This window comes from Rhinatrema bivittatum, chromosome 13, assembly GCF_901001135.1.
Source record: "Rhinatrema bivittatum chromosome 13, aRhiBiv1.1, whole genome shotgun sequence".
Lineage (NCBI taxonomy): Eukaryota > Metazoa > Chordata > Amphibia > Gymnophiona > Rhinatrematidae > Rhinatrema > Rhinatrema bivittatum.
Genome location: NC_042627.1, coordinates 72,704,431 through 72,718,641, shown reverse-complemented (window position 1 = coordinate 72,718,641; position 14,211 = coordinate 72,704,431). Strand labels below are relative to the sequence as shown.

The following is a 14,211-nucleotide window of genomic DNA, read 5'->3' as shown; positions in this document are numbered from 1 at the left end:
CAATACCGTTCTTTCGATGTATCAAGAGCCCATGATGCATGATATGACTGTGCCCATGGTAGATGGGCACCCCGGCAACTCTATGGTGTCAAGGGTGATCATGGTGCCCAATGGCAGACCCAGTCCCCAACACAGTCCTGACATTGACGTGTCAGATCATCGGTGCACTGGTCACAGATGTGCACAGGCAAAGGATACCAGACATAGCACTGAAGGTGCAGCAACAAAGCTACTTGCACAGGCTCCTACTCACCCTCTCTCACAAGGATTCTGTACTGCCAACACTGGCAAGCAGGAGGGGAGGCTACATAGTCCAGGAATCCTCCCTGTGGAGACCTTAGAATATGGGGAGGATGAGATCTCCCCCCCACAGGAATGGTGCAGCCCTCGATACCTTCACTGTCTGTGCCTCCATGGATGCCAATCGATCAGACTTAGTGGCCTACGTGGAACACAGACGGACTGCATTCCGTCAGTCCTGTAAGCACCAGACCTCAGCACCAAAAACAGCGTAAGAGGAGGACACAAACTAAAACTGCAGATGCATCATTTATTTATTAAGAATTAGAAGCAGACAGCGCCAAGCTGCACAGCGAGCAAGGCCCGCCATGCAGCAGGCAGAAAGTTGAAAGGTAGAGAAAAGGTGAAATAAGAAACAAAAACTATAGTAAGGAAAAGAAAAGAAAAACAGTTGCAGCTCCAGAAAAAAAAATCACAACTAAACTGTGAGAAGCGAACAAAACCGAATACAGTGAGCACACGGCTCTGTGGGAAAAAAAAAAAAAAAAAAAAGACAATGGGACTCTGCCTAGGGGGTAGGGTGATAACTACATCTGCACGTGCTCAGTAGGGCATGCTGAAAGTTCTAGATTCTTTGAGATCAAAGTTCCGTGCCGGACAAGCACCCCTGTGAGGACTACCATCCCTGTGTGAGGGACTACCATCCTGCTTGTCCTCAGAGAACCTCTCGTTTTCAGTTCTGGATCGGAATTAAGATCAATCATGAAAACCAGCTTCTCGTCTCGGCGGCTATAATTTATATTATTGAATGGTTTGCTATATTGTTAAGCTTTAGCAGCTGTTTTTACTTTAAAATTATGAAATGTACTCTTGGAAGCTGCCTAGAACATAGGATGGCGCAGAATATAGATTTAAAAATAAATAAGGACGAGTTTTTTTCCCCCATAAAAAAATGTACTACCTGAGCAGTAGAAATGAGATCCCTATTCAGCTGCTGTGCGGCTCGGCTAGTTAGCCTTGTCATCCGGCTAAATGCTTTTGATATGGACCTTGATGCTTCCATATACATAACACCCCTCCCCTCCCCTCCCCCTTTCTACCGAGCTATTTATTACTTATGCACGCAGCCTTCCTCTCGTTACACGAGCTCTTTTCGGAGCCAGAAACACACAGCACTACAGATTTATAAAGATAGGGAGGCATGGGTTTTTTTTAAACCACGCTGGCATGGAAAGGACACGGTCACTCAGAATCTGGGGCGGGAAAGGGTGTCCCCACCTTGCACTCTCTGGTAGGGGTGGTTCTGGTGCTGTCCCGGTTGAGAAAGCTGTCGATGCAGTGCTGGAACTTCTTGCCAATCAGCGCGCCGTCCTCCCAGCTGCTCTCGGCGTACGGGAGGCCCATCCACTTGCACAGATACTCCGGCTCCGTGGAGGAGGCGGAGGCAGCTTTCCGGCTGTGGACTGCACCAAAATATTTAAAAAAAACCAAAAAAACCACCACATAAATACATCCAAGAATAGGCAAATGTCTTGCACAAATGGAACTGGCAGGATATAAACTGGAATTAATAAAAGATGCCTGGGACATCTATTCGCTTAAAAAGAGGGCTAAGACAGAAATTATATTCGTGTTCTCACATTTTTATTCAGCAAAATGTATTTTCCCAATTGGTTTGAATGCAAAATTACCTCATCTGGGAAGATACCACCGCCACCACCACAGAGGTCATATTGAAAGTTTGCCTGGGTAACCTAAGTTATTAGGACAAACCCCGAGATGTATATTTCCCACCCTGCTGACCTGGGTAAAAATTAACCGGATGAAGAGAGGGAAGGCGGAGGCATTTCAGAGGTGGGGGCTGAATTTATCAGGGTACTGCCAACATGCAATGCCACCCAGAAAAAAATGTAGCTGGGTAAGTCCGGCTCAGGGAAATCGCTCTTCCACAGTTACCCAGATAACCATGTTGTACAGAGCAGGGAGTTAACACTACATCATCGTTTTGATATCAGCAACTAGAAACCCATAAGTTACCTTAGAACAAAGTCAGGGGAAGCCTCAAACAGGAAGGGCTCCCATCCTGGGCACCAAGCCAGGCCAGGGAGACCAGAAAACCCTCTTTGAGTTAAGTCTGCAAGGTCATGAGCTCAGAAGGGTTTGCTGAAAGCAACCATTGCCAGGGGGCATCAGCTTGTCCAGCCACTACTCTGCAAACGTATGGCCCCCCCCATGAGCTAGATTCAGAAGACCTATATAAAGGAAGCTGTTTATTTCAGCCTTTCCTTCTTCCATTGCTGTCATCTTCCTCTCTCACCATCTCACTTATTCCAGACATATTACTGCCCCGTATCCATCCATCCACTCATTTAACTAGCATGGCCCATGGCCACATCCCTGAATCCGTTCACACCACTCAATAATGAACACGAACCATTGTATACTCCATATCAAGACTGCTGAGATCCGAGAGGAGAGGTACATTTCAGCACATCTAACTTTAATATTCAATTTGCTCCGCAACCTTACAGATAAAAGGTCTGCACTAAGAATTTTCTAGACCAAACTTGCCACCCTCATACCCAAAGATACATTTTTATACCCCCTGGAATGTGACACACACTCCCGTACATAATCCCTACTGCCCCACAGAGTTTTAAACCCTCACCCGCAGCTTCTCAAGCGAAGCCAGGGTCATTAAAGCTCATGAAGAGTGGCAACTATAGCGGCACGCAACACTGCTTTATATTCTATGCATTTGCTGCATTTCCCAGCAAGTCTCTGGGTGCCTTTGCACTATGCAAATAAACCGGCTGCATCTTTTCCTCATTTTTAAAAATTAAATTCACATAGATGCTCATTCTCAAACTCCACCGTAGATCACCAAGAGACGTGAGCACAAGAATCATGTCGTATGCACATGACCTCACGGGAGAGGAGGGAAAGAGGGTACACCCCCGACCATCTAGGGCTTGTCTGCAGCCAGTTTCCCACCCCCATCCAGCTTTTCTGGCATGGACTCTCTGGTCCCTACCCCCAGGGGTATTATCACCGTCAATAGGGAAATGCTCCTTTGCAGGCCACGAGGAAGGCTATGAGGGACTGGGGATTTGCTAATGCCTTGGGTGTTATATTTGGATGCTAGAGCCTTCCAGGGACTATATGTTAGAGTGCGCACTCAAACTTAGATCATGAGCTCTCTGGCTCCAGGGAAATACCCGCAGTATCTGAACGTAATCCGCTTCGAAGCGCTGAAAAGTAGAACATAAATCACATCAGATTTTGAAGCTTTTGCTTGCTATCTTTAGAGTTTAGTTTGAACTGCCCCTTGGTGAGAGGGGTGAAGGAGGGGGGGAAATATTTTATATTCTGGGGATGTTATACTGTACTTTTGGGTATTTTAATTTCCTTTTACAGAGAGGATGTCGACGTGCACTCCAGTCACTGATGCTTTGGTTTAGAGTTTGAGAGGCCCGTTCACCCTTGCTGGTGTAAATGGGGTCCATTTCAGAAGTGGCTAGTATTCCAACCAGGAAGACGACTCTTTGTGAGTCAAGGGGGAAATGTTGCGTGTATGACTTTCCTCATCTCGAGGCCTGCATCAGCAACTGAGGCCCTGTCCGAGTTTAGATCTTTGTTCCCTCCCCTTGTATACTGTTCACAAGCTGAATACTAATCACAGCCAGTTATGGGACTGGGAAACATCCAGCTGGGAAGAAAATTCTTCAGGCGCTGAGAGGGGAAGGCAGTTGCTTGTGCCCTTTGTCTAATAGGATGGGACGAGAAGGGAACGTTTGTTATTATATTGTTATATATTGACTATTTTATGATGCTTTTTTTTTTTATTATTATTGAAGTTATATTATTGAATTTTCATTTTATTTGTTGTACTGTTTAGTGTGAACCACTTTGGTCTAACATTGAGGAAAACAATATATTACAGATATAGTAGTTCTTTCAAAGACTACCAGATCAGACAGGAATCGCTGTATCTGGTATTCTCCAATTCCTCTTTTTCCTGTGTGATTGAAACACTGTACTTCCAATATGGCTGACCTCTCCCTCCCCGCACTGAGAAACATAACTTAGAGCTCTGCACACACCCCTTTTAACACGAACAAACATGTTCCCGTGGCCAATCTGTTACTTAATGCTTTCGCATATCTCCATTGCAGGTTCACAATTTAAAGTTAAATGATGAATTGGCACCTATCTGCAAGATTTTGTTTTTACCCAGAGATCTGGATTAATACAGATGTGTTCTCTGCATGTCCATTTCACAAGAAGGCTGAGGCGAGGGCTACAGGACTCTGTTTTTACATAAAACACCAAATAGTCTGGATGTCGCCATTTGCTCCATTTTGTTTTAATGAAAGAGAATCAATGTTAATCAAGATTCTCAAATCTTTGGGTCTTATTATTCAGTGACGTTTTCTCACTCGTTAGATAAAACAAGCCAAACCTTGCTTTCACATTTCTTAGTTGCTCTTGCATTACCGGAAACTTCCTCCTCCTTGCTACAACTTTACTTAGATCCACAGCAATCAAACCTTTCTTTCCTTCTCTCAGTACATCTCAGGAAGTGAACCTTGACTTATTTTTCAGAATTTCCTACAGTTCAACTCACCTTTGGTCTCAAGTATTTTTTGTTGCTGGAGTTCTGGGAAGACGCTCCATACGCACTTTCAGTCTCATCATAGTTTGTAAATTACAATGCCAGTCGTTCAGACAGAAAGGCATTCACCTTCCATTCTTCTCTGCAATTCCGCAAATACTCGCACTGTCCCTCAAACTCCCAGTTGCATCTTCAAAGTCTTCGGCTCAGTAACGCAGGAAGCCCTTTCCTCCAGTTTATCGACTCTTGAGATAAAGAGCTGTCTCGTAAGTGAGCCACCTCCATTTCGTTTCTTTGCTGCAGACCTTTAGAGGCCACAACACCTTAGTGGTCAAGGTAAGGAGAGGTTTCCATTGCCTTGCCAGCAACAGAGTCATGGTGATGGAGTTACAAAAAGGTTACTTCTATTTTTGCCCAATTTACCACTGGCCATAACAACTCTCTCTTAGGATAAATATTTGGAAGAAACCGCGATTTTCCAAGGTCTCCTCTGGCGAAGGATAGAGCTTAGCCATAGCTCTGCCAACTCTCAGCCAGGATTCTGGAGTTTCCCACTCTCGCCATCCAGCACTGGAGCTGCTCCCTCCAAGTCAGACTCTTCCTGCGTCACGTTGATTCCTAGTTCCTGAAGAACCTGTGGAATCAACGGCCAGAGCTCCTCTCTGCAAAAGAGAAAGACCACCTTGGGGTCATCCCCTTCAGCCATGGGAACCTCCTCCGGGTCCTCAGGCAGGTCCAGAGCCTCATGCAGTGGATCCACCCCATACCATAAGGTTGTGATTTTGTGAATTACAGTTTGAAAAATCAAGCCTTTATTTTTGTGTGGGGGTTTTTTAATTTACACTGCGGTACTAGAATAGCAGGAGATTAGCTTTTAGAAGCGCAGAGTTACTACAGGGATACCGGCAGCCAGGTCCTCACTGTCGCAGAGTTACTCGACATTAATTACAAGCACCAAGTTCAAACAAATATTAAAAAATAGATAAAGCAGAGGTGGGGAGGGCAGGGGGACTACAGATGCCAGGATCACAGCCCCGCACGGCAGCATCCATTTACATTCCTAACACACACAGAAGAAAGACTTTGATAGTTCTGGAAGCCTTGGGCAAACAATTTCCGAGCAAGCAGACTTCTTTGTGGGAATATAAACCCCCAAGTCAGCTAAGCAAAGTGAACGATGTAGGATATTAAACACGCAGTTACAAAACCCCCTCGTGAACATCAAGTAACATTTTTGAAAAATTACCTGCAAAGTCAGAGTTGCCTGGCGCAGACTTGTTGGTCTTCACAGCTGGGTGTAACCACAGAAAACAAGATTTTAGTACCTTTTTCTTTTTTTAAAGGTGAAACCAGCCAACCAGCCAGATGTAAGTTCTTCTAATGACTTCCTACAGGAATTTATTTAATCTGAATGAATTGGTCACAAATTAATGCTAAGATTCAGTCAATCTCACCTTACAGAACATCTGGAGTAAACAATCAATGAGAACATTTCTTGTTAGCAGCTTTTACAGATGACGACATCACGGTGGTGTGCGGCGTGCCGATGGCTTTTATGTAACAAACACACACATAGAATGCTTGCAGAGCAAGCACCAAAGCTCACTCTAGAGCAGTAACTTTTCAAGGCCCTCAAGTTTTCATAGCTTTGGGAAACTTGACACTCACCTATCACTCTCTCCACTATTTGGTATTGCTGGTTCAACTCAGAGGCCAGCTCTTGCTGGCAGTTGTAGTACTCTACATCTTCCGGCGTCACCTTCGCGAGCCTGCAGAGAAGAGGTGGAACAGTCAGCGCTAGTTGCGTGCAATGCCAAAAGGAGCTCAACCATCTACAGAGACCCTTACAAATCAGACGGTCCCTAGCATGAACTCGAACAGCCGCTCGTCCTTTCAAGGAGCACACAAGAAGTACGAGTAGTAACTGGGTGATAATAAAGGATTGTACCTGTAAAGTGATTATGCATAAAATGTGCTACGCAAGATTATATGGCATTTAAAACTGCCAGTGCAATATTCTGGTGGAGCCGAAAATGAGCTTTTATACTGTCCATGAACATCGATCATTACACCATAGCAGAAACCATGAACCCCTAACAATTCCCATACAGCACTGGTCATAGCAGCTGATCCAGTAACAGACTCTTATAAACTGCCATAAGCGCATGTGTTTCCTCCTTTTCCTAGCTCTGTGGATAGCACTTGCAACCTCGGGGTAATCTGACTTCTCTCTCTCTCTCCTTTTTCCTGCACACAACCATTCAACACATTGCTAATATGCATCATTTCCTGTTCTGTATCACCACCAAAACTCCACCCCTTTCTTTCTGAACACACTACCAAAACCTCCTGCAACCTGTTTCTCACAGGTCTCCCTCTAAATCATCTCTCCCCAACTTCAGCCTAATTCAACATTCACGCACGCGATTTCCCTTCCTCCGATGCCACTATGACCATGTGGCCCCTCTCCTCACACAGTTCAAGCTTCTCCTACTCATCTAGGGGTGCTTTCATGCCGCATCTCAGTAACTCTCCCTCTTACCTCTCCTCGCAACCTTTCATTCGTTGGCAAGCAGCTCTTATCAGAGCTCTTCCCTCCATCACCAACTCCTGACTGCTCTTTCCACCTTACTATGCCAGAAACCTGGAACTGCCTTCCCAAGCTGCTCTATCATGACCCCTCTCTAATCATATTAAAGCCCCACCTAAAATCCCATCTCTGGTTCCTTTTCTGGCAGTCTCAGCGAGAAGGCCAAGGATTAAAAGGGCACAGAGACTGTGAGAGGCAATGCCGCCAGGCCAGCATGGAGGAATGGCAGGGCACCACAGGGAAGCTCGTACTGATATTACCCATGCTCTACCTGCTTTATGGATAAGTGAAAGATTTTTTGGCTTCTAGTGGGTCGGAGCTAATTTCTGAAAGTAAAATGTGCGGCTTGGCTGCACATTTTACTTACTGAATTGCGCGGGAATAACTAATAGGGCCATCAACATGCATTTGCATGTTGCGGGCACTATTAGTTTCAGAGGGGGTTGGACGCGCGTTTGACGCGCCATTACCCCTTACTGAATAAGGGGTAAAGCTAGCGTGTCGAAAACGTGTGTCCAAACGCGGGTTAACAGTGCGCTCTGCTGGAGCGCACCGTACTGTATCGGCCTGTATGTGGGAAGAAAGAGCATGCTGCAGGTTTCAGGCCCTGCCTCGAAGTGAAAAGGATTTTAGTGGCACATCTCCGGCCTTAGCCTCATAATTACCATTGCTTTACTTCATCTTCCTTTTTCTTGAAGTTCTCCAGTTTTTTCGTCCCCTTCACTTTCTGCTCCTGCAGGGACTCCTCGCTCTCCCAAGTGCTGTGAATGTAGGACCAGCCTTTCCATTTGATGAGGTACTGGGTCTCCCCCTCCTCCTTCTCAGGATCAAAGTCAGCAGTGGGGTTTCCATTTGCTTCCGTGGCGTACACGGTAGTGGAAGCTCCAACGGCTGTGAAAATAAATAAATAGGTCTAATATACCAGTCCCTAGATACACCTTGCCTGTCAAGGAGCACGTCGACGCCGATAGACAACAAACTGGATTTAAAGGAAAGATCTAAACCAGAAGCCTGCATGTCGAGCCATAGAATGCAGTGTTCATATAAAAAAAAAAAGTGTACCCCAAAATTTTACGAGTAACACAATAATCCATAAAGCTGGTCTAACTTAGCCAGATATAACTTATCCGGCTAAGAAGAAATTTGTGTGCAGATATTCAGCGGCATAGCCGTGCCACTAAATATCCTTAGTATTTTAGCCAGATACGGCTGAATATCGGGCCCTAGGTTACTAACCTCCTTTCTTTCCAACACGGACATCGAGCACCTTCTCAATTGTCTCACTGTTGTCCTGCTGTTCTTCAACACTTTCTCCAGCCATCTCAATCAGGTCGTCCGAATCAGTCTCAAAATCATCATCTTCTTTGTAACTGCACCAAGAATATATGCAGGTTGGAAAAAAAAGATACACCCGGTCCATTTTGTAGCAGAATGCTAGAAAGTAAAGTCTGGTACCAAAGCAGTCCAAAGTTGTGCATGTCTCAGATCTACCACTTTGTCACTAAATCATTTAACGACAAAGCCAAGGTTCACAACAGACTGCCAATGTCTGTGTGATAGCTTTAAATCAATATTAGTGAATGGTGCTAACCTCACAGGTTAATAAGGAACACGGCACACCAAATGTAATATTTTGCTTCTGAAAAGCGTGCCAAGAAGTATTCCAAGAACCTTATTCAGGAATTAGTATTAGAATGGTGCAGAAGACCCAAACCATTCTACAACGAGAATAAAAGCACAGCATAAAGAACAGTTATACCGTAGGCAGGGTCAATGGCAAATCATCACAGCCTCTAGCATTGGCAGCTTGTGTGCCTCTCTCCACTGTTTGGAAATGCCATGTCTTAGGAAAATATGAAGCATTTACACTACAATATTTTAAGAGCCAACTTTCTTTCCTCAGAAGACATTTTGCACCCTTTTTGCCAACAAACTGCATATTTAAGGCGACTCCACGACAAAGCCTTGAAACCCTGTAAGGCCAAGCCTTCATCTTGCATTTTGAATCACATTAGAATACACCATAAGCTAATCCCTGTGGTTGAAAAAGAATGTGACTGGTATTCCATGAGCCCCGTGACTTTCCCGTGAATAAGGGTGGCTCCAAGGTCATGACAGATGAAGTCAATGTACGTTACTTGCAGCAATTCACCTGACATTTTTGGCTGCTTTGCGGCGTGTCTGCCTTTTTGGAGTTTCTTCATCATCGTCGTCGTCATCATCGTCGTCCTCATCATCAGAAGAGTCCCGTTTCTTCCTGCTCTTCCCTCGCTGAGGTTTCTGCTGCTTTTTATTAGCTGCTGCCTTGGCCACTGCTCTGAAATGAGTAACAAAACCCCAGGACACTACTAGATGAATCAGGCACACCATTAGACATCCTCTGTATTTTTATGAGTTTTTGTTTACATCTTTTACTGATAGACACAATGATGCACCAGCATTTGCAGGTGGCAATATGCAAATACCCCCCCCCCTCCCATATCATGACATCATGCTATCTGCAGAGATAGACATGGCCAAACCCAGGAAACCCAATGGGCTGTTTACAGTGGTCAGACCGACCACAAGATTGGGATATGGACTAAGGCATGTCGACCACTTAGAGAGCACCTGATCCACTGTGGTTTATGAAGAAGTTTCCTTACCTGTTCATTTCCTTTCCATTAGTCCTGCTACACCAGTCCAGCCCTCACGAGTGGATTATTTCCCCCTTACCACAACTTTTTCTATTAAGATTCTCTTTTTTTTTTTTTTTTTAACTCTTTATTCTATTGTTTATATACCAATTTGTGTAATTTTTATTCTTTTTAATTTATTTTCTAATCTTTTATTTTATATTACTTTTTGTAATCCGTTTTGACAAAACTTACATTTGAAAAACGGTATATAAATACTTTTAAATAAATAAATAAATACCAGCCGATGGAGGCAGACCACACCTTTTTCCCCTTTGACATCACAGCCACTACTTAGGAGGTGGTGCCAGCAGCAGGAATCCAGTATCCTTCTGACAAAACTTCGAATCAGAACCCCCCGCCCCCCCCCAACAATGGAAGAATTAAAATTCAACCAGAAACCTGAGAAGACATTTCTCTGCAACCTACAATGAAAAGGAAGGAAGGAGCACGAAACAAAGAAAAAAAAGAAGGCCAACGCTCTCAGTCAAATACCAAAAAGGAACAGGTGGAACTGATACAACCTCGCTTCTCAGGTGGGTCCTGGACAGGTGTAGCAGGACTAAAGGAAAGGAAATTAACAGCTTTTCGCCCTGCCACACCAGTCCAGCACCAACGAGCGGGAAGAACCAAAGCTTTATCTACCTGGGTGGGAGGAAGCGAGAGCTGCCCTGAAGACCCCCGCACTGTAAACCACATCCTCCCGCACCAGCACGTTCAGTCGATAATGCTTCACAAAAAGGGACGCAGTGAAGACCAAGGGGCTGTCCTGCAAATATCGGCCAGCAAAAGTGCCTGCACCTCCACCCAGGACACAGACTGAGCCTGACAGAGTGCACCTGCACCAATTCTGGAGGCCCCCTGCCCATCTCCTTTATCCAGCGAGCCAGAGTAGTCCTTAGAGGCCAACTCTCCTTTATGCAGACCTTAAAAAAAAAACCACCACTAAAATCTGTCCGACTTGCAGAAGGCATCGATGACCTCCAAATACCATAGGAGAAGTCTCCACATGTCCAAGCATCTGAGAGACCGATAGGCTGATCCCCTTCAACAAATGTGAGGGAACCAGCCACCAGACCAATGACTGGCGCACTACCTGGCTCAGAGAGCGAACTCAGTAGTCTTGTGACTGCAGGGGCCAAAGTGTCAGAAGTGGGGAGGGAGATGTGAGCTTTGGTCCACAGCACCAAACCCAGAGTTGCCGCCATCAGATAGAGCACCTGAAAATAATTCCACGCAGAGGGAACTGGCAACTTTTAAAAGACCTGTAACTATCTTGTGCACCTTTTCGTCCATGAGGAACACTTGACCCATCCGAGTGTTGAAGCGTGCCGCCAAATACTCCAGGGACCGCATGGACTGTAGAGTACTACTAGCAAAACTGACTAGCAAGTCCAAGCTTTCTAACAGATGAATCACTCGATGGGTCACATTCTCTGCCTACTTGTGAGGCGGCGCTTGAACTAACCAATCAATCATCGACATACATGCGGACCATAATTCCCTCTTGCTCAAGAGCCTCTGCCACCACGACCATCACTGAAAGGCAGCACTCAGAACTGAAAATGATCTTGCAGCACACAAAACCATAGACCTGTCCCAAATAGGGATATGTAGGTAGGCTTCCGACAGATCCAAGGAACATAGGTACTCCCCCTGTCAGACTGCAACGACAATGGACCGCAGCATTTCCATACGAAATCATGGCACCCACAAACTGCACTGCATGCCCTGGAGATCCAGGAAGGGATGAAAGGAACCATCCTTCTTGGGCACCACGAAATAAGTGGAATAGCGGCCACAGCCCTGCTCCTACAGAGGCACCGGTACCACTGCCCACAAGAGCTGAAGCTTCAGCAGGATCTTACAGACAGCCTGTTGCTTGACCATAGTGGAACAGGGAGATACCATAAAAACATCTCAAATGGGAAAATGCAGGTCCAAGGTATACCCCGCTCAGATGATGTCCAACACCCACTGGTCAGAACTTATGTGGGTCCACTCCCTGAAGAACTCCTGCAGGCAACCCCTGACAGGATTCAGGGGTTGCAGGAGAACCCACAGAACCTCATGAGGAGGACCTACTGGCCCTCGTGGAGGAACAGATAGCCCTCTGTCTTCCAACCCCATGAAAGGACTGACCCCAACTTCTCAAACCTGCAAATACAGTGAAAGCAGCACCAAAAAAATTGCCTATTCAGCCTATACTGCCTGGAGGCTCAAACACTGCCCTGATCTCTAGAGGCTCTATAAAAAGAGCGGCTCTTGTCCTCTGGCAAGCACTGGGGTTTAGGATCATCAAGGTTCTTCACTAATGGGTCCAGATCCTCCCTGAACAGCAGCCTGCCCTTACAGGGGAACTTTCACAGGACAGTCTTCGACCAAGAATCTGTTGGCCAATTGCAGAGCTACAGAAGCCGCCGCTCTGCAACCGAAAGGACTATTGACCAGGAGGGATCTCTGTAGAAACCCATATGGTGCATTTGCGAAAAAGGCTGTGGCGGATTCCATTCTGGCCACCTCTTCGCTCTCCGTAAGCTGTTCTATCCACCGAAGCAGCACCCGAACCACCACGACCGGACAGATATCATAAACAGACTCCTCATGGGTAGTTCCATATTCCCGTCCTGAGGATCTTTGAACAACATGCCCCCCTCCCACAGGAATATAGTGGTATGCCTGGTCACAGCTGTGACCAGGGCGTCTACGACCGGGATGCGAAAAAACTTGTGCACAGAAGCCAGAGGAAGAGGATCCAGCCATTGTAGGAAATTAACGCCTCTCAAACCCAACTCCAAGGACTCCAGCTTGGCCAGCATCATTTCCTCTTCCTCCGGCTGAAGTGGGAAAGCGATAGTGGTCTTTAGTTTTCCCTTTATAAGTGAGTCCCACACCGGAGCGTCCTGAGGCTTTTACTCCTCCAGACAGAGACAAAAAAAAAAAAAAAATCACCTGCTCAAATCAGGTAACCCTTCTGGTCCCTGTGAAAAAGACTGATAATGGATTCTTCCTATGGACTGCATCCCCTGGGCTCAACATTACCAGGATCTTCCCAAGAGGGGCTCCCAGTGCTTTGACGGCCGGTCACCCCCTCTTTGCAGGAACCCAGCAAGAACGAACCTGCAAAGAGTCCCCCCGACGCCTTCGCTGTGACCCCACATGACACTGCCCCAGGTTTAGAGAAAGCACAAAAAGCCTGGTGGAGAAAATGGGAAAAACTCCAGAGTGAAATCTTCCCGGGGCCCTAGGACAAAAACAGAGGCACCCTCTATTCAGGGAGCCCCCCTCCAGCTACCACAGCAGGAACCAGCATGGGAGGAGAATCAAACTCCCCACTGGCCCCCACCGCCTCACTGATATCCAGGCCGAATCGTGCAGGAGAATCTAAGATGGCTGCCAACTCTGAAGCCCATGTGGCTAACCACATGCCAAGGCCCTCCAGAGTCAGAGCACCCAAAAAAAATCTAGCAAGCAGTGAAGAGGGAGCTAATCCCTCCACGAAGCACTCACCCAGTCTCTCTCCTTTCTGCAAGCATGCCAGACACATTAAGGTCTTTTCCCTCCATGGCCCAGAGAACCGTCCATCCTGCCACGTGTGAAGACAGTCCCTCCTGCAGCCGCACTCATCCCCGGATAGCCGGCCCTACCCTCACCTGCTGTCTTGCCTACAACCTGCAAGGGCCAAGCACAAGGCTGCTGTTCTCCATTTTTTTTCCTATCAGTGACTGGCAGGGAGGGGGGGGGGGGGAAGTAAAAACCAAGAGCAGGAAAAGGACAGCAAACAGACCAGAAAGACTCAGGAGCAGGAAAACCTCCTCTCAGAGAGAAGCAGGAGGAGACTTATCTGGAGAGCAGGAAAACTCCTCCTGAGGTCTGTCCTCTCAGTTTTGTTTTGGTTTTTGACTGCTCCCAGGTCAAAGTTACACCAAGCATCCCCTCAAGGGCTGAGAACTGGATAAAGGGCTCACACTGCTGGCTGGAAACCAGTGGCCTGGCCCTGGGGGTCTCATCACAGATCTACCGCCGAGCTGCTGCTGCACCATCTCAGTCCTACCATCGGCTGGATTCTCACTGCTACCACTGTGATGTCT

General features: G+C 46.5%; 1 protein-coding gene across 5 annotated transcripts in view; it reads right to left on the bottom strand.

Moving 5' to 3' along the window:
* CHD2 (chromodomain helicase DNA binding protein 2) overlaps positions 1-14,211 on the bottom strand; it is a 112,177-nt gene that overhangs the window by 75,020 nt on the left and 22,946 nt on the right. For all 5 annotated transcript variants that reach the window (XM_029574574.1, XM_029574573.1, XM_029574570.1 and 2 more), the window contains 6 exons: positions 9,598-9,762; positions 8,682-8,815; positions 8,111-8,336; positions 6,524-6,624; positions 6,102-6,146; positions 1,519-1,703 (listed from right to left, as the gene is read on the bottom strand). In XM_029574574.1, the coding sequence (XP_029430434.1) occupies positions 1,519-1,703; positions 6,102-6,146; positions 6,524-6,624; positions 8,111-8,336; positions 8,682-8,815; positions 9,598-9,762 (856 nt within the window). The remainder of the gene's footprint in view (positions 1-1,518; positions 1,704-6,101; positions 6,147-6,523; positions 6,625-8,110; positions 8,337-8,681; positions 8,816-9,597; positions 9,763-14,211) is intronic.